The sequence below is a fragment of the Typopeltis vanoorti genome, chromosome 2 (assembly GCF_054136105.1).
Source record: "Typopeltis vanoorti isolate ZY-2024b chromosome 2, IOZ_Tvanoo_1.0, whole genome shotgun sequence".
In the NCBI taxonomy this organism is placed as follows: domain Eukaryota; kingdom Metazoa; phylum Arthropoda; class Arachnida; order Uropygi; family Thelyphonidae; genus Typopeltis; species Typopeltis vanoorti.
Window position 1 is genome coordinate 41,082,062 of NC_143550.1, and position 21,402 is coordinate 41,103,463.

The 21,402-nt window shown below is 36.5% G+C and overlaps 1 protein-coding gene across 2 annotated transcripts in view; it reads right to left on the reverse strand.

The window, feature by feature from the left end:
• Window positions 1–21,402, reverse strand: part of LOC150108955 (autophagy-related protein 101-like) — a 95,109-nt gene that overhangs the window by 41,993 nt on the left and 31,714 nt on the right. For both annotated transcript variants that reach the window (XM_090404540.1, XM_090404541.1), the window contains 2 exons: window positions 17,472–17,555; window positions 16,627–16,725 (listed from right to left, as the gene is read on the reverse strand). In XM_090404540.1, the coding sequence (XP_090260666.1) occupies window positions 16,627–16,725; window positions 17,472–17,555 (183 nt within the window). The remainder of the gene's footprint in view (window positions 1–16,626; window positions 16,726–17,471; window positions 17,556–21,402) is intronic.

Below are 21,402 nucleotides of genomic sequence, written 5' to 3' on the forward strand. Positions count from 1 at the left end.
TGTTCTTCATCATCTGGTGAAATACCACTACCCAGCTTATTGGAGGTCTGAAGTGGCAAAAGTCATGTTTGCTCTACAGTGCAGGAATTCCTGTTTCTGTTCTTCCCCCTCTCTTCTCCATGCAGTATGAGTGATACCCTTGAAGGCCATGATAAACATACTTAGAGACCCATAACCTCCTCCATTTCGAGGGTACATGTTAAAAGATGTGGTGCTGCAGGCCAGCCATCAGTTAGTGCCTGACCCAAATCCATCAGTAACAAGTCAGGAGGCTTCCCAGTCAACTGGCACATAATTCTGCCAGATGGTGTCTGGAAAGGCTGCCTGAGTAGTGGTATGTAAAAAAGGCACTGTTGAGGCCACATCATGGTAAAGAAACTGGTTTCCTCTCTGTATGGGAACATCTCTCTTATTGCAAGTCCCCACTATATTTCCAGCTAATCACGATTAAACTTATGAAGACTCCTACAAACAATGACAGCAACATTGCAGCAAAAATTAATCTCCCTCATAAACCAATCCCATCAAAAGTCACATCACAGACAGACAGACACAACACACAAACCAAGCCAGAATATCTTCACTAAAAACTCACTTTCACATCCACTTTACTAACATCCATAGTATTAAAACAAACATAAATTACATTCACCACCACTTGCATTCTTCTAGACCAGACATCCTATTCCTGACAGAAACCCAGATTGTAACTACATCTCCTACTGTCCACATCCAGTACTCAAATTATACACGTCACAATTCTTTTTGCCACAAGGGTGGTACCTATGCCTTTGTGAAATCTGCCACACAATGGCCAATTTAGAATCCCCTGCTTTTTGACATTCTCTGGCTCAAGTTTTCCTTGTCCCGTTTAGTAAAAATCATTTGTTGCATTTACCAGTCTTCAAACACTGATAACCAACCTGACCTCTTCACATTCCTTTCCATGAAACTCAACCACCTACAATCGAGTTATCCAAATAGTGAGGTCATCTTCTAGGGCAACTCCAACGTCCAAAATTTCAAATGGCTTTCTCTATTCCAACACCACTGACCAAGCTGGATGAGAAGCAAGTCTTTGCCATAAGTAATGACCTAATGCAAATCATACACCTACCTACTCATTTGAAAGTTTTTTTGTTTTTTTTTTTCACTTGGTTTGACTATAATAAATTTAGTTTAATCCTTTATCCAAGTGTGAGCAAACAAAGTTTGTGCCTGAAAATATCTTCAGGACTGAGGTAAGGTAGTACAACACCAGGCAACTTGCAGCAAAGGTGGATGAAGCTCTCAATTTCTTGTCTCAGTATCTCCCATAATGCACAGCACATCTCCTTGCAGACATGTATACTGCTATGCATTAAGGCAGTGTTTCTCAAACTTCAGATATCCGTGGAACCCTTCTTAAATTTTCATTATTACCAAGTACCACCTAATTAATTAATTTAAAAAAAATAATAAATGAAGTAAAAATAAATAAATTAATTACAATTAATTAATTAATTTAAAATATTAAATAATTAAATATCCATTTTATTTGAATTTATATGTTCATGTAAACAAAAAATATGATTTATTTTTAATAGAACAAACTTTATAAAGATACTATAAAGTTTTACTTACTTGAAATAATTTATCATCAATAAAAGGAGTGAAAGTGCTTATGGTGAGATAAAATTTCAGCAAAATTTGGCTCTATAGTTGTTAATTTCAATTTCAGATGAGGTTCAACATCTATAATGTGATTCCTCTTCTTCATCTTAATATCTACAAGGGCCAAAAATCCAACTTTGCACAGATATGAACTTGGAAATAGAAAAATGAACCTTAGAGCTTTCTTTATCTGTTAATTCAGGAAATTCATTCTGTATTTGTAGCCAAAATGATGATAACATATTCTCGCTGTATTTATTTTTTAGGAAACCATCAGAAGCTAGTTCTAAAAGTTGTTGTTCTTCTATTGATGATAGACCCTTTGGCATAAATTTGTTTTTATTGAAAGGGTTTCCTATCCACTCAATATTAATGTCCAATTCGGGGAAATACTTTTCTAGATTCATTTGTAAGCTTTTTAAATGCTACATGATAGTAATTTTCACATCATCATCAATTTGTTCATTGGAACTTGCGAGCAATTCATGAAGCGATGGAAAAGCGTTAAATTCTCCATTACCAAATCGCTTTTGCCATAACTTCATTTTTGCCAACGTGGCGTTCACTTTATCTTGGACACGAAATATAGAAATTTCCTTGCCTCGTAAAGATAAATTAGCTATTTAATACAGTAAATATATCTGCCAGGTATGCTAACTGACTGAGCCATTTCCAATTATGTAAATGCTTTTTCGATTCAAACTTTTCATCGAGAAAAACTTGTAGTTCATTCCGAAGTTCAAATAAACGAGTAAGGACTTTTCCACGAGAAAGCCAATGAACATCAGTATGGAAAAGAAGTTGTGTATAGTTGCTTCCCATTTCTTTGTAAAGTTGAGAGAAAAGTCTGGCGTTTAGAAGACGGCCTTTAATATAATTTATGATTTTTACAGCTTCATCAAGAACTTTTCTTAGGTCTGTAGACATCATATGTGTAGCCAAGGCCTCCCTGTGTATGCAGCAGTATGTCGACTTTGCATTTGGTGCAACAGCTTGAATCCTTGAAACAAGCCCTTTTTTAGATCCGACCATGGATTTCACTCCGTCCGTGCTTATTCCAACACAACTTTTCCAATCAAGCTTGTTTTGATGCATAAAGGTATTTATACTATTGAATATTTCTTCTCCTGTTGTATGTTCTGGCAATGGTTGGCAATATAAAAGGTCATCATGAATTTTTTGATTTTTTTTCATACCTAACGAACACTAGAAGATTTGCAAAATTTATAATGTTGGTGGATTCATCTACCTGCAACACATAATGACTCTTACATATATCAGATAACAATATTTGTTTTATATTTTCAGCCATTTCAGTGATTCTTCGATGAACGGTACTATTTGAAAGGCAAATCCGATCAAAAGATCTTTTTGCATTATCTCTGATCATAATTTCCGCTATTATTTTTGCTGCAGGCTTGACCAAAGTTTCACCAATTGTTTCCACTGCACCACTTTTTGCTATTAATAGCGACACACGATATGAAGCTTCTAAAGCCTTCATGTTTTCACCTCCTGACACGATCGACATCACTTTTTGAGATTCTTTTAAATTTTTTAATTTATTTTGAAAAAATTCAACAGGTTTGTCCTTGCATTCATTATGTTTCGATTCAAAATGGCAATTTAAATTACATGGTTTCATGCTTTCATTTTTTAAAGTTTCACTGAAATTTACACATAATGGAATAGGTTCCTCTTCATTTCCCATCCATGAAAATCCACATTTCAAGTAATTTATATCATACTTATGAAAGTTTTCTCATCTTCTTTCTAGTTGGTTCTTTAGAGATGTCAGACGACACACACTTATCAATTTCACTTGATCCAGATGCAATATCAACATTTTCTTGTTTCTACAGCTACTTGTATCTACTATATTCCTCTCTTTTGCGCATTTTAAAAATCCCGTCTTTAACCAGTGATCCATACTTAAGAATTTGGAAGCTAAAAAAAAATTACTGTATTTAACGACCAGTCCTTCAACAAATGGCTAGTGAAAGCAGAACTCGAAACAGACAGCAATGGTAGACCAGTAGAGATAAAGCAGCTATAAAGACGTTCATATGATTGGTGCGGTATTAACAAAAGATGGCGCTACTAATTGACAAATGCAAGCCGACAGTTCAGTTGAAATGCTAATTCTCTTCAACCGAATTCCTTATATAATATCTGAAACACACTCACTATATATTTCTTAGTTTTAACACGTTCACTCAAACAAAACCATATGTTGCCGGTGCACCATATGGTTTTGATTGTCTACTATACAGCATTTTATGTGGGAGGGGTCATGCGATTCATTAGTTAGTGCCGTTTTTACCCAGTTGTCTCTAATTGCACTGTTTGTTGAGAAACATATTACATAGTCTGCAGATGTCTCAGTACCTTATTCAATGATACAATAGGAACGTTTTACGATCTCAAACTTAAATTTTATTCCATGCGTTAATGATGCATAGCCAAAAATTGCCACGGACCCCCTGAAGACCTTTCGTGGACCCCCGGGGGTCCACATAACACACTTTGAGAAACAATGCATTAAGGGAAGGGCCACTACCCATACCGGTTTCGACCTTTATTGAGGTCTCGTCAATGGGAGCCAGGCCCAGAGTGGAGATACTAAGGCAGAAGCGATAGGAGAGGTCATCCTTACCTATATGAGTTGTCAAAAGGTGAGCCACCTTTTTTTTTATTAAATTACTCTGGATTTAGAGAAAGATGTTTGAAAGTTTATTTTTCACTTGGTTAGACTATAATAAATTTAGTGTAATCCTTTATCCAAGTGTGAGCAAACAAAGTTTGTGCCTGAAAATATCTTCAGGACTGAGGTAAGGTAGTGCAACACCAGGCAACTCGCAGCAAAGGTGGATGAAGCTCTCAACTTCTTGTCTCAGTATCTCCCATAATGCACAGCACATCTCCTTGCAGACATGTATACTGCTATGCATTAAGGGAAGGGCCACTACCCATACAAGAAGTTGAGAGCTTCATCCACCTTTGCTGCAGGTTGCCTGGTGTTGCACTACCTTACCTCAGTCCTGAAGATATTTTCAGGCACAAACTTTGTTTGCTCACACTTGGATAAAGGATTAAACTAAATTTATTATAGTCTAACCAAGTGAAAAATAAACTTTCAAACATCTTTCTCTAAATCCAGAGTAATTTAATAACAAGGTGGCCCACCTTTTGGCAACTCCTATAGGTAAGGATGACCTCTCCTATTGCTTCTGCCTTAGTGTCTCCACTCTGGGCCTGGCTCCCACTGATGAGACCTCAATAAAGGCCGAAACCGGTATGGGTAGTGGCCCTTCCCTTAATGCATAGCAGTATACATGTCTGCAAGGAGATGTGCTGTGCATTATGGGAGATACTGAGACAAGAAGTTGAGAGCTTCATCCACCTTTGCTGTGAGTTGCCTGGTGTTGTGCTACCTTACCTCAGTCCTGAAGATATTTTCAGGCACAAACTTTGTTTGCTCACACTTGGATAAAGGATTAAACTAAATTTATTTTACTTGAATTCCCGATAACCCACTTCACTCTCCAAATACTCGGAATCTCTTTCTGACCAGTTCTCCTTCCAGAAACGCTGTGTGGATTGGAAATCATTGGCAACTCATTTCGCAATCTTGTATGAGGCACTTCTTTCATAGAAGCTTCTGCCCAACACCTACTCCCAACCTTGCACCCTCTGGCACTATAAAGGAGCCAACTTCTCCTTTCCATGGTCTGACTGTCGTTTCTGCTCATCTGACCCTAACGCTGCTGTGAACGATTTACAGAAATTATTCTTACTGGCATGAAGACTTTCATCCCCAATTCAAGGTATAATCCTCATCCACTTTCTATGCTCTGGTTCAACAGAAAATGTATCAAAGCAGTTAATGAAAAAATTACAGCTTACTACAAGTGGTTCACTTCAAAAACTTCAGCTTCATAATCTGCCTACAACAAACCATACGATATGTGCAAATCAGTCATCAACAAAAAACTTGCCTCCTATCCAAATGGAAAGTGTGCCCTCCGGTCCCTCACCAAGGCCATTGGATGCAACTTCTGTTCTCCTGCACTTCCACCCCTCTCTCATCCTAATGGTACCACCGTTACTTCACCCAAAGATAAAGCTGGCCTCCTGGCATCACTTTTTCCCTCAAACTCCTGCACTGATAACCAAGGGAAATCACTTCCTACCATACTGAAATTTAAGTATCGTATGCCTACTTTAGTTTTCAACAAAAAGAAATCAGAAAACTACTAAAAAACTTGGATACTAAAAAAGTCTTCTGGTCCTGATGCCATCTCTCCTACTGTTCTCAAATTAACAGAATTAACAACTATCCCATACACTTTCTTTCGCATCATCAGAATTCAAGGAGAACCGGCCTGCCAGTCCAGGGGCCTAGTATATATATATATACAGGGTGTTCGGGATAAATTTGACATATTTATAATTAATTATATTTTTCCGTAAGTTACATGTATTAACACACACTTCTCTTCATTTAAAAGTTTGGACCCTTCTTCATTCATATACAAGATGTCAGAAAGGATGGATAGCTGGAACCCACCTGAATCATGGAAGAGAATAACTTGTATCATGATGATTCGTGCCTGCCATCAAAATAAGGATATTACGACTGCTGCCCAATGCTCCCTGAATACAGTAAAAACAATCAGGCATGAACTAGAGACTTGCAATGGTGACTACGAGGATCTAGCAAGAAGAAAGATCCCTAGCAGACGATCTGATTGCGTTCGTACAGCAGAATTCCTCGCAAATCTGCAGGAACAGGTGTTGAAGAACCCTGGCATTGGAATTCGGGCTTTGTTCGTGGAGTTGCTAACTGTAGTCAAGCCCTGGATAACAAGGGTAGCCAATGGTAGGCCGTATGTATGGCAGCAGGATTCGACCCCTTGCCACACCTCTGGGAAAAGTCAAAAATGGTTGTCTGAAAATTTCTACGACTTCACCAGTCCAAATGTTTGGCCTCCAAACTCCCCAGACCTTAACCCCATGGATTATTTTGTATGGGGCGCAGTTGAAAAAGACACCAATCGCACTTCCAGTAATACAAAAGCCCAGTTAATGGATAAAATTAAAACAGTTTTTGCGGCCCTTCCCAGGGAGACTGTAGCATCAGCTTGTTCGAGGTTCCGAAGCAGAATTGAAGCTGTGATCGATGCTAATGGTGGTTATTTTGAGTAAATCTTGTTGATAGTATTGTAATTAACTCTGCCTGTAATGTTTTTTTGTCAATTCATTAAATTTAATAGATACAAAGAAGATTTTCTTTTTCCTTACGAAACTGTCAAATTTATCCCGAACACCCTGTATATATATATATATACTATTATTATTATTATGTGACATCTCCAGGGAGTCCAAAGACTCATCGAGGGAGAGTGTTCCAACAGCATCGAACGATTGATTTCCTTCCAACTACTAACCGCACTCAAACTTGCTAAACTTTTTACCTTAGCCATTAGTAGCAGAGGCTCTACCAATCGACCAACCTTTGCTGGTTTGTATTTTTATTTATTCTAGAGACCAAACATGGAACTTTTTCAACCCACTTCAGGCTTGTGTACCTGTGTTTGTTTGTGAGCCCACCCCCCTCCAGCGAGTGGAGTGGTGGTATCACACCAGACAAAATTCATATCCCATCTAAAAACAATCACAAACATCCATGCCCATGGTGGGATTCCAACTGCAGAAAGTTGGTTAGATAGTGAATACACCCACTCAGACAACCAGGTCTGCAAACAAAATTAGGTTTAGGTTTGGGTTGCTTTGAATTATGGCCAAAGCAACAATGAAGTGTGTATTATGTCTGTTAATCCTTCAGGCTGGTTTGTCCATTTTGAGGAATGAAAATTCCAAGTTTTCCTTATGGAAACTTAGGTTAAGGAATGAGAAATCCTAACTATAGAATAACATGTATGTCACAGTAAAATAAATTTTATTCTGTAAATATCATCATCATCATCATCATCAAATTCCTGCCATGTACCCTCAAGGGGTGTACAAGATATGACAGTACTACATGAAAAAATTACATCATTACTAACTTCCTATCTACAATTTTCCTCCAAATCAGTCTGTTACTTGTCAAGACTCCAACATTATCAGATCTTATATTTCTATCGTCTAAGGCCCTTTGTACCGTATCAATCCACCTATATCTTGGTCTTCCTCTGGGTCGTTTTCCTGCCAACTTGGCAGAGAACACTTGTTTTGCTAATCTTTCCTCTCCCATTCTATTTAAGTGACCATACCATCTGAGATTAGCTCTGCTAACGCATTCCTGGATGCTGACAATGTCAAGTTCTTTCCTAATATCCTCATTTTTATTATGATATTGCCATTGATGCCATCTGTTCACGCCTCTAATCTTTCTCAGGACTCTCATATCTGCGGTCTCTAGTCTTTGGTCAAGTGTTTTACTTCTGACCCAGCTCTCAGATCCATAAGTTAAAATTGGTTTGAACACAGTCTTGTATACAGCTAATTTAGTGTTCAGACTAATTTCTTTCTTATTCCATATGAATTTATTCAATTGACTTCCCACGATACCAGCTTTGCTGATTCTGTTGTCTATTTCTATATTTAGTTTACCATCTTCACTAAAAATTGTGCCAAAGTAGCTGAAATGTTTTACTTGTTCCACAGGTTCTCCATTCACAGCACAGTTGACATTGTCAATGATTCTGCCTATTTTCATTATCTTTGTCTTTTTACTGCTGACCTTCATACCATATATATTACAACAGCTATTCAATTTAGTCAGAGAATCTTGCAGACTTGTAGCGGATTTATTTAGAAGTATAACATCATCCGCATAAAGCAAAGAGCTGACATTAACATCTCCAATTTTGATATCAGGTTTAATACCACATTCCTTCATAATGTGATCCATATAGATAATGAATAACAGAGGGGATAATGTACATCCTTGTCTCACACCAGATTTCACATTAAACCATCTTCCTGTACTTCCTTCAATTCTAACTGCTGACTCACAACTCAAATAAAGACTAAGTATTGCTTGATAAAATGCCCCATTGACACCATATAACTGCAGCGTATTGAATAGCTTCTCTCTTGGCACCTTGTCATATGCCTTTTCCAAATCGACAAAACTTAAATACAGATCTTTGTTATATTCCCATGCTTTCTCGACTATTTGTCGTAAAGTGAAGATCAGATCCTGACAGCCTCTATTTGGCCTGAATCCAGCTTGTTCTTCACCAAGCTTTTCTTCCACAATTCTTCTCAACCGTTTCTCAAGTATACTTGCATAGATCTTGCCAGGAACACTCAGTAGGGAAATACCTCTGTAATTCTCACATTCAGTTTTATTTCCCTTTTTATATATGGGTACTATGAGAGCTCTACTCCAATCATCGGGAATTCGTCCCTCTGTCCAGGCTTTCTGAACTATGCAGTGCAGCCACTGTAAGACTGTTATACCACCATACTTCAGCATTTCTGATCGAATAACATCTACTCCTGCTGCCTTTCCACATTTTAAGCCTTTGATGGCTTTTTCTACTTCAAGTATGGATATGTATTCCTGACTGCATGCCTGGTCAGTGTTTTTTATCACTGTGCTGTCATCACTGCTTGTTTCATTTAGCAGTTTTTCAAAGTAATTACTCCATACTTCAAGTATATCTTTTTTTCCTGTTTTCATTTCACCTTTATCATCTCTAATTCCTTTTACGGCACTCTTTCCTCCATTCCTAAGCTTCTTCAACAACCTCCAGAATATTTTGCCACCTTCTTGATATTTATTTTCTATATTCTTGCCAAAGTCCTCCCATGACTTTTGTTTAGCAAGTTTTACACACTGTTTAGCTTTCTTACATTTGTCTCTGTATTCTGTAAGAGTAAAAGCTGACTTATTTGCCAGGAACTTTTGATATGCTTTCTTCTTTTCCTTCACTGCCTCTTTAACTTCCTGTGTCCACCAGGGAGTTCTGATTTTTTTATCCTTGCACACAACCTCACCACATGCCTCTCTGGCAGAATCAATCAATGTTTCCTTCAGAGTTTGCCACTGAATCTGCAAGGTTTGATTCCTGTTCTCAAACTCTTTCATTTTCTTTTCAATAATATTTCTGTATTTTAGTCTACAGTTCACATCTGAGAGCTGCTCAACTTTTATTCGCTTTAAAACTTTCTTACATGTTATTCTTTTCAATATGAAATTCAATTTTATCCTGCTCAAGACTAAATAGTGATCACTTCCAATTTCAAATCCTCTGTACACTCTGGTGTCCTGCACCAAGGAGAAAACATCACTATCAACAATAACATAGTCAATGAGACTTTTCTTATTCCTAGCCTCTTCTCTCCATGTGAATTTATGCACATTTTTATGTTGGAACATGGTGTTAGTAATAACCAGTCCATGTCCTGAGCAGAAATCCAACAGATATTTGCCATTATTATCAGCTTTGCTCTTTTCTCCAAATTTTCCCAAAATATTTTTATATGTCTCACAATCATTTCCTACTCTGCTATTTAGATCCCCAACAAGGACCAACTTTTCCTTTTTCATTGTGTCAGTTGCTTTTTCTAAAGCCTCAAAAAATTCCTCCACTTCTACCTTAGTAGAACCTTCTGTGGGACCATAGGCACAAATAAGTCTCATTGTCCAGTTCCCCATTCTCATATTTGCCCACATTACTCTACTTGAGACTGACTGCCATTCAAGAAGATTAGCCTCGTATTTTGTGTTGAATACTATGGCTACTCCTTCTTTTCCTTGATTGTCATTGCCTGAATATAACATTTTGTATTTATTGCTCAGAAAGATCTCACCAGTTTTGGTCTTTTTTGTTTCAGTCACCCCTATTATGTCGATCTGGTACTTATCTAATTCCTCAGCTAGCTCCATTTCTTTGCCATTCAGGCTTCTTACGTTGATAGTACCGATCTTTAACTCTGGTGATGTTGAGTTGGGGTTTGTTTTCAGATTTGTTCCAGTAGCTGACTTTTCGCTGTTCGCCCTGGTTCCCTGGTGAAAACAACGGGGGCCTTGTTTAACCGGGCGACGCCCCAGCCGGCATGAAATTTTGTCATGTTGTACCTCATCTTATATATCATGACAGGGTGCTTAAGGGTCAAAGCTGTATAACTGAGAGAAGACCTCCACGTAGCCTTTAAAGGAATGCGGAGAACCGACCAGGGCTTCTGACCTAATGTCCAATCCTCACCTTCTCGTGGTGCACCCTGTTGGGTATCTACTTGGATACTGAACGAACGAGGATGGGCTGGCAATTTGGGATTTAGCCGACCAAATTGTATTCTTATTGGTTAAACCAAAATTAAAAATGATGGTACAACATGACAAAATTTCATGCCAGCTAGGGCGTCGCCCGGTTAAACAAGGCCCCCATTGTTTTCGCCAGGGAACCAGGGCGAACAGCGAAAAGTCAGCTACTGGAACAAATCTGAAAACCCACACCAACTCAACATCAATAGAGTTAAAGATCGGTACTATCAACGTAAGAAGCCTGAATGGCAAAGAAATAGAGCTAGCTGAGGAATTAGATAAGTACCAGATCGACATAATCGGGGTGACTGAAACAAAAAAGTCCAAAACTGGTGAGATCTTTCTGAGCAATAAATACAAAATGTTATATTCAGGCAATGACAATCAAGGAAAAGAAGAAGTAGCCATAGTATTCAACACAAAATACGAGGCTAATCTTCTTGAATGGCAGTCAGTCTCAAGTAGAGTAATGTGGGCAAATATGACAATGGGGAATTGGACAATGAGACTTATTTGTGCCTATGGTCCCACAGAAGGTTCTACTAAGGTAGAAGTGGAGGAATTTTTTTGAGGCTTTAGAAAAAGCCACTGACACAATGAAAAATGAAAAGTTGGTCCTTGTGGGGATCTAAATAGCAGAGTAGGAAATGATTGTGAAACATACAAAAATATTTTGGGAAAATTTGGAGAAAAGAGCAAAGCTAATAATAATGGCAAATATCTGTTGGATTTCTGCTCAGGACATGGACTGGTTATTAATAACACCATGTTCCAAAAAAAAAATGTGCACAAATTCACGTGGAGAGAAGAGGCAAGGTAAGGCAAGGAATAAGAAAAATCTCATTGACTATGTTATTGTTGATAGTGATGTTTTCTCCCTGGTGCAGGACACCAGAGTGTACAGAGGATTTGAAATTGGAAGTGATCACTATCTAGTCTTGAGCAAGATAAAATTGAATTTCATATTGAAAAGAATAACATGTAAGAAAGTTTTAAAGCGAATAAAAGTTGAGCAGCTCTCAGATGTGAACTGTAGACTAAAATACACAAAGATTATTGAAGAAAAAATGAAAGAGTTTGAGAACAGGAATCAAACCTTGGAGATTTAGTGGCAAACTCTGAAGAAACATTGATTGATTCTGCCAGAGAGGCAGGTTGTCTGCAAGGATAAAAAAATCAGAACCCCCTGGTGGACACAGGAAGTTAAAGAGGCAGTGAAGGAAAAGAAGAAAGCATATCAAAAGTTCCTGGCAAATAAGTCAGCTTGTGCTCTTATAGAATATAGAGACAAATGCAAGAATGCTAAACACTGTGTAAAACTAGCTAAACAAAAGTCATGGGACGACTTTGGCAAGAATATAGAAAATAAATATCAAGAAGGTGGCAAAATATTCTGGAGGTTGTTGAAAAAGCTTAGGAATGGAGTAAAAGGAGTTAGAGATGATAAATGTGACATGAAAAAGGGAGAAAAAGATATTCTTGAAGTATGGAGTAATTACTTTGAAAAACTGTTAAATGAAACAAGCAGTGATGATAGCACAGTGGTAAAAAACACTGACCAGTCATGCAGGCAGGAATACATATCCATACTTGAAGTAGAAAAAGCCATCAAAGGCTTGAAATGTGGAAAGGCAGCTGGAGTGGATGATATTCGACCAGAAATGCTGAAGTATGGTGGTATAAGTCTTACAGTGGCTCTGCACTGCATAGTTCAGAAAGCCTGGACAGAAGGACGAATTCCCGATGATTGGAGTAGAGCTCTCATAGTACCCATATAAAAAAAGGGAAATAAAACTGCATGTGAGAGGTATTTCCCTACTGAGTGTTCCTGGCAAGATCTATGCAAGTATACTTGAGAAACGGTTGAGAAGAATTGTGGAAGAAAAGCTTGGTGAAGAACAAGCTGGATTCAGGCCAAATAGAGGCTGTCAGGATCAGATCTTCACTTTACGACAAACAGTCGAGAAAGCATTGGAATATAACAAAGATCTGTATTTAAGTTTTGTCGATTTGGAAAAGGCATAAGACAAGGTGCCAAGAGAGAAGCTATTCACTACGCTGCAGTTATATGGTGTCAATGGAGCATTATATTAAGCAATACTCAGTCTTTATTTGAGTTGTAAGTCAGCAGTTAGAATTGAAGGAAGTACAGGAAGATGGTTTAATGTTAAATCTGGTGTGAGACAAGGATGTAAATTATCCCCTCTGTTATTCATTATCTATATGGATCACATTATGAAGGGAAGTGGTATTAAACATGATATCAAAATTGGAGATGTTAATGTCAGCTCTTTGCTTTATACGGATGATGTTATACTTCTAAATAAATCTGCTACAAGTCTGCAAGATTCTCTGACTAAATTGAATAGCTGTTGTAATAGATATGGTATGAAGGTCAGCAATAAAAAGACAAAGACAATAAAAATAGGCAGAATCATTGAAAATGTCAACTGTGTTGTGAATAGAGAACCTGTGGAACAAGTAAAACAGTTCAGCTATTTAGGCACGATTTTTACTGAAGATGGTATATTAAATATAAAAATAGACAACAGAATCAGCAAAGCTGGTATGGTGGGAAGTCAATTGAATAAATTCATATGGAATAAGAGAGAAATTAGTCAGAACACTAAATTAGCTGTATACAAGACAGTGTTGAAACCAGTTTTAACTTATGGATCTGAGAGCTTTGTCAGAAGTAAAACGCTTGACCAAAGACTAGAGACCACAGATATGAAAGTCCTGAGAAAGATTATAGGCGTGAACAGATGGCATCAATGGCAATATCATATTAAAAATGAGGATATTAGGAAAGAACTTGACACTATCAGCATCCAGGAATGCATTAGCAGAGCTAATCTCAGGTGGTATGGTCACTTAAACAGAATGGGCGAGGAAAGATTAGCAAAACGAGTGTTCTCTGACAGGTTGGCAGGAAAACGACCCAGAGGAAGACCAAGATATAGGTGGATTAATACAGTACAATGCGCCTTAGACGATAGAAATATAAGATCTGATAATGTTGGAGTCTTGACAAGTAACAGACTGATTTGGAGGAAAATTGTAGATAGGAAATTAATAATGATGTAAATTTTTCATGTAGTAGTATCATATCCTGTTCACCCCTTGAGGGTACATAGCAGGAATTTGATGATGATGATGATATATAATGACACATTATCAGTACAATTATCAAACAACAATTGGAATTGAATCAGAAAACAGTGGAGCATATGCTTAAATTGGAATCTCTCTAGGTATCCAGTTGCATGTTCATGAATTAAAACTATTGGGCAAATTAAAAGTAATATAAGAGACAAATTTATTTAATCTAATTGAGGATAACAATTTTCCAAACTTGGCACTCATCATGATTAAGATTAGGTCTATAAAGTAAGGCTTCAGCACTTTCTTCATATAAACGTTCATGTTTATATATGGATCTATGTAGCAGCTTTGTGTTTTGACACTGGATCCTGCAGTTAGCGTTTTCAATTCCATGTTGTGCAAGACCAGATTTGTGAGTTTGATAAGATGGATGTGGTTTTGATTTAAGCACGTGCTCTACTGCTTTTGATTTCAAATCCTATTGTTTTTCGATAATTGTATTGATGATGTTGTATGATTATGCAAGATGAAATATTTACAAAATAAAATTTGTTTTGCTGTGACATACATTTTATTCTATAGTTATGGATACTCCACAGGTTTCATTATACAAGAAAATGAGAAATCCCGCCACCTCTGTATGAGGCCAGTTAACTCACCTTTAACATTCTGAAAAGTCCTGCAAATTTTTTTTACATCCTAGATGAGATTCAAGCCCAGATCTTTCCGGTCAAATGACATTATCATCTATATCAACTGAGCTATAAAGGCTTGCCACAAAAAAAAAAAAAAAAACTGACAAAACAGAATTATATTTATATAGTACATGACAAATAGTTCTGTGTAAGTAATGCCATTATTCTAGAGATGGCATCACTATTCAAGAAAAATGCTATTAAAAAAAACTTTTTTTATATTTGTCTCTGATCATTTTTCATACTTATTTGTTATTTGTGACATATTTCAATGATGTCAAGAAAAGAATGACAAAATACAAATCTAATTGAATATGAATTTTTTAATATTGTAGTCTTTTTCAAAAACACTAATATGTCTGATTATTTTTAGAAAGGAATTGTTAAAAATCATTATAATGAAAACTATAACAAAAAGTTGATTAAGTTAAAATTTAAATAAATCAGTTTTCTCATTAATAATTTAACTACTAAAAATTAAATGCTCCTTGAAATCTGTCATAAAGAACAGATTCAGAAATGCTGCTATAAACAAGCAGCATTTCTTGTACACTAGAAAATAAATGAACTTTGTAGAACCATGTTTTTGTTCTTTTTAATTACACATTCCAGCCACTGAATTACAAACTTTTATTTAATACCATGTTGAACCTCCTTTAGCCCAAATTCCAACATACATGCGGTTTGGCACAGATTCTACAAGGTGTTAGACTGCATTTACGTCTACAACATACATGGCTCAGATTTGATCGAAATGGACTTTGCTCCCAGATCTGTTTTTCTGACATGTCCCATACAATGGGGTTCAGATCCGGGGCTTTGTGGTGGCCAGGGAAGAAGGTGGAAGTCACTGTCTTGTTCATTGAACAACTACTGAACAATTCTTGCACATGGCCAGTAGCATTGTCGTCCATGGAACAACCATCACCTGCTGGGCAAAAAAGTCAACATTGCAGGATGGACTTGATTGGCAACAATGTTCAGATATTCCTTGGAGGACACCCGACCATCCAGCAATATCAGAGGACTGCTCTGTACCAACAGAACATGCCCTACACCATGACATCACCTCCAGAACCTTGAGTTGCGTTTACAAGGCAAGCTGGGTTCATTGCTTCATGTGGCTCCTGCCAAACTCTCAGCCTACCATCGGTACAGAACAGGATTTACCACAACTTGTCGGATCACATGACTTTTTTTTAGTCTTCCAGCGTCCAGTCACCATGTTCCTGACTACAGATGAACTCTCCAGTTCAATGTAAAAAATCAGTGGTCTCTGTATAGGCATGCAACTGCCAATACCAATTATTTTCAATTCTATGTGCATAGTTCAGTGAGATATGGGTTAGGAACAGCCTTCATTTAATGCTTCAAGAGTCAGTTGCTGCACACAGGAAGTTCTGTTTCTCTGTGCAAGCCTTCTCAGATGACAGCAATCTCATTCCTGACAGACTGCCTTAGGACCACAGTTATGCCTCTTAGATAAGCAATGTGGGTTAATTTTCCACTGATTTAAACACATCGGATATCTCACCTTTTGAGAGACCAATTAGCCCTACTGTTTTGAAAACCATGGCTCCAGCCAGACGGGCACCCACAATAAGCCCTTTACCAAACTCCAAAAAATCCATTGTTTTTCTCATTGTGATCAACACAACCAGCAGCATTATTCAGCAGCATTTTTAAATAGCTGCCTAGAACACGTAGTGACACATGTAACCGAGTATTTTGCATATATGCTGTATAAGTGATGTTTACACATATCTGCATAAAGGTTTATAATTCAGTGGATGGTATGTGCACATTATCCTTTGCCAACATGTTTAAAACCAAAAATTGTTAAATTTTGAAAGTTTTAAAAATGACAAAATGCAACATTTAGAATCTCACCTCTCCACTATGTGAACTTTCTGTGTTTCTTAAGGCTTCACAAAATGCAGTTATTTCTTTCATAACATTAGTGTGCAGTTCATCAGAAGCAGTACGAACCTATAAGAAAGTATTTTACTTTTCAAGAAAGAATTAAGAATGCATGAAGACAATATACTTTTCTAAAAATGTTTATTAAGAATGATATATTATATTGCATTTAACAATAAATAAAACAAATACCTCTATACTAGGGAGGAATGTGTTTGTTTCAGGTTATATTACAAAACAATAATTAAGGAGCATTCTAAATTTTGTTTAAATTACTAAATGGCATAAATATTTTAAACAGTTGTGAAAAAGAATAGGTGTGAATGGAAATACTTTCATTAGAAACAAATGACTTCCTAATAATTTACAATTGTGGTATTGTGTGTGTGCGTGCATGTGCCTATCAAGCTGCTGGGGTGGAGAGTACTACATGTGATTCTATAACCTCTAGACATGCATGTTTCCATTTCTGATAAAAATAATTTTTTAAAAAAATTATGAAGAGAGGTAAAGAGATTTGTTTGCAAAATATAAATATTCACCAATAATAAGTAATGGCTGCATACATTGGTAAGTTTAGTAAATAACTATAACATTTTCTTTAGATACCAATGTATATATATTCTAGCAAAGAAACTACAAATGAAGTGAAACTGAATTCCTAATTGAAAACTTCTAAACTTACTTCGAGTAGGAAAGCTTAAACCACAAATTAGAATCATTATTTAAATATGAATTTAAACCATGATTTTTATTTCCTCAGGAAATCATTTGTCAATTAACACATTCAATAAAATTTCAAAGTTGATACTCACATAAGTAACATCAACAAAGTCACAATCAACATCTTCAAATCCCATAATGCCTATTGAATAACTTCGTTCTTCCTTATAATGAAACTGAAAGAGGAAAAAAGTTACATTAATATAATTTAAAAAGAAATTAATTCTGCTAGACTGATGAAAATATTTACATTGTTACTGAAGAATATGGATAGAAAATAAGAGATACACTTGATATTTTTTAGCATTACAGTAAAAAAGTGTTCTCCAATTTTTTTTTTGGAGTGCCCTTAGTGTCTGAGTAATTTTTTCATGGCACTACAGGCACACACCACACTGCACAGTTTGGGAATCACTGCTGTAAACCAACATGAATAAAAATATACATTCTTATTTCTCTAGACAATAAGCATAACTCAATGGACATTTTTAATTAATGGTGCATAAATGGAAAAGTTTTAAAAACATTAAATTTATGCATAAAAAGTAAGAAAATAATCAGACAATATAAAAAATTCATTTCATAATAGCACATGTACATCATGACAAAATTCTAAATTTATCTCTTAGTTTAATACTTAACCCAGCTATAGAATTAAATGTATGGTTTATACCACAACCCTTCATGGGTTGGATGCACAAAATAAATATATAAACTTTCATTAAATTCCATCCAACCAGAGCAGGATGGGATTTAATGAATTACTAGCATATCATCTCAGAATTACCGTATATTATCACGTATAATGCGAACAATTTATGGTAAAAAATACTACTTAAAGTTAGGGGTTTGCATTATACGGATCCTAAAAAATATAATATCTTATTAGACTTGCACACACAACATACTACCTAATGCCTATGCAACCAAATCTACTTGACCCACTCACATTTGGCGACCGAGCACGCATCATATCTGCGCATAAAGCTACTTACATTACTGGCTTTATGCGCAGATACGATGCGCGCTCTGTCGCCGAATGATAGAGCACAGTTAGGTATATCGGTTTAACCACAGTTCATTTTAAATATTATTCATTAAACAAACCTAGCCTGAAAATGAGCCAGCAGAAATGTAAACATTCATCTTTTGAAGCAGGATTTAAATTGTGTGTCATGCAGTTTGCAGAAGAACATAATAACAGTGTTGCTATGAGAGAATTTGGTGTAGCAGAGAGTAATACGCCAAATTACTTTGGCGTAAGCAAAAAGACGGTCTTGAAAAATCCCCAAAATGAAACGTGCCCATTGTGGAAATGTAGCATCCTTTCCAGAACTCAAAGAAGAGCTAAATGAATGGATTTTGATGCAACGACAAGATGGCATTATAGTAACAAGAAATGCAATTCGTTTTCGAGCTCTACAACTCAAGAATGGTAAATTCAAGGACACACCAGGTATTTCATCTTTTCTTGCTTCGCCTGGGTGGTGCAACAGATTTATGGAACGCAAAGCATTAACATTACGACACCAACAAAAATTGCACAGAAGTTACCAAAGCAGCGTGAAGAAAAAGTGCAGTCCTTCCACAAATTTATCATAAAATTACAGAAGTGTCATGGATATGAACTTTCCCAAATTGGCAATATGGATGAGACGCCCATGTATTTTGATATACCTGGGAATCGAACAGTAAACTCAGTTGGTGAAAAGGGTGTCTTCATAAAAACAATGTGACATGAAAAAATGCATTTTACCATTGTTCTAGCATGCATGGCAGACGGAACTAAATTAAAGCCAACAGTGATATTTAAAAGGAAGAAAATTCCGAAGCATATGAAATTTCCACTAGGTGTAATTGTTCGCACCAATCAGAAAGGTTGGATGGATAAAGAAGGTGTACAATTGTGGCTGGATCAAGTATGGAACATACGTTCAGGTAGCTTGTTATGTCAACAAAGCATGCTAGTCTGGGATATGTTCCGGGTGCATTTAACAGAGGCAAGCAAAGAGAAAGCACGTGAGCTATGTACAGACCTAGCAGTCATACCGGGTGGTCTAACTTTCGTTTTGCAGCTGCTTGATGTCAGCTTGAATAAGCCATTTAAAGATCACTTACATGAAAAATGGAGAGAATGGATATCACCTGGTTTGAAGATGACAAAGGGTGGGAATTTTCAGAAGCCTGAGATTCCCACCCTAGTCACCAGCTAGGTTAAAGAAGCATGGGATTCGATACCATCTGAAATGATTCAATGCTCATTTCTTAAATGTGGAATAAGTAATTCAATGGATGGATCCAAAGATCATGTCATATATACTAAAGCGAGGATGATGCACGACAAAATGGAGAGCATGAACACGATGACGACAACTGCTACACTGATGATGCAATCTCTACAGATGAATTTATAAATGAAATGTTTGATGACTCAAAAGATGAAGAAGAATTTAAAGGATTTTGACGTTTTGTTTTAAAATAAATATTTCTTTCGTTAATTCGTATTGTATTATACATGGACATGGCATTTTAGGGCTAGATTTCAAACAAAATTTCTAGTTCACATTATATGTGGATCTCATTATACGCGATAATATACGTTATGATTGTTATTACTGTCATTCAAATCCTTTTGTCAATTTTTTCTAATAAAAATAATCTCACTGTAACAAAATGAGGTGAGCAGATATGTTTGGTATTTATCCCAAATATCAAATTTCACTTAACTCCATTCATCCAAAGCTGAAGTAGCTTCAAAAGCTCCTGGAATCTTATCATCATTAAAGAGCCTCTGTAGCTCAGTTGGTATAGACGAAGTCTGCTGGTCGGAAAGACCTGAGTTTGATTCCTGTCCATGAAGTGAGGAACCTGGTCTCTTTTGACAAAAGGAGAGTTAGCTGGTCTCATACAAAAGTAAGGTTTTTCACCTGAAAGCTCAAGTTTTTTGTCCCTCAGAATAGGCAAACAGGCTCATGAACACACACACAGATTACAGTCAGGAATACTTAAGACCAGTGGTGAGCTATGGAAATTTTAACAAAGGGCTTGCGTCATCGAGCAAAAAAAAAACATATTTCACACAAAAACTTTTATTAATACAGCTTGTGTACAAATTCCAATCAAAAAGTATGATAGAACAATCAACCTGTAAAGGCTATCATTTTTAAACAAATATTTCATGATCTAAATATGAAATATTTGCACACAATCAACTGTGTTAATTTATCTTACATAAGAAAAACATTTTTTAACTATCAAAATATAATAAGAATGAAATCTTTTATAATCTTTTATAAAACATTTGATTGGCTACTGGTTTTACCATATGATTAGCTACCAGAAGGGAGAAGGATAAAGATAGCACATGCGCTTATATTATTTTCAAACTTGAGTGCATTCGTTATAGAGGAGTTTAAACAATGATTCCAAATAATCAATACACTGCTGAATAGACTAATTTTTGTTAGGTTACCATATGAGTTTGTTGCTTAATATGTTTCAAAAAAAAATTTTTTTTTGAAAATATAAAAAAGTAGACAAGAAGAACAAGGGCGCTCGCAAATTTGAGAAAAATTTAACAAAGGGCTCGCGCGAGCCCCTTATAGCTCACCACTGCTTAAGACCCAGCCATAGGCCTAATTTGTCAGCTATGCCAGTCCCAAGCCTAAATAAAATTAGGAGAGGAGGGAATTGAGATTGCATCGTACCTCCCCCATAAAAAGGGGCTCACGGCCATTGTATCATCACATGAAATAAATAAATAAAATAAATCATCATTAAAACAGCCCAATGAATATGTATAAAGAACCATCGGGGAAATGTATCAGTAAATACTCACTAGGATGTTATGTGCTAGTTCCAACAGGTCCAAAGCAGACGAGTCACTTACAGCACTAATTTTTGTTGGAGCATACCTACAGTGTAATGTTCACACTGCAATGCACTGCTAGTTCATAGTGGTGTATCATATACTACAGTATGAAGTATCCATGACTGAGCATATAAGCATAAACCTGAACATGT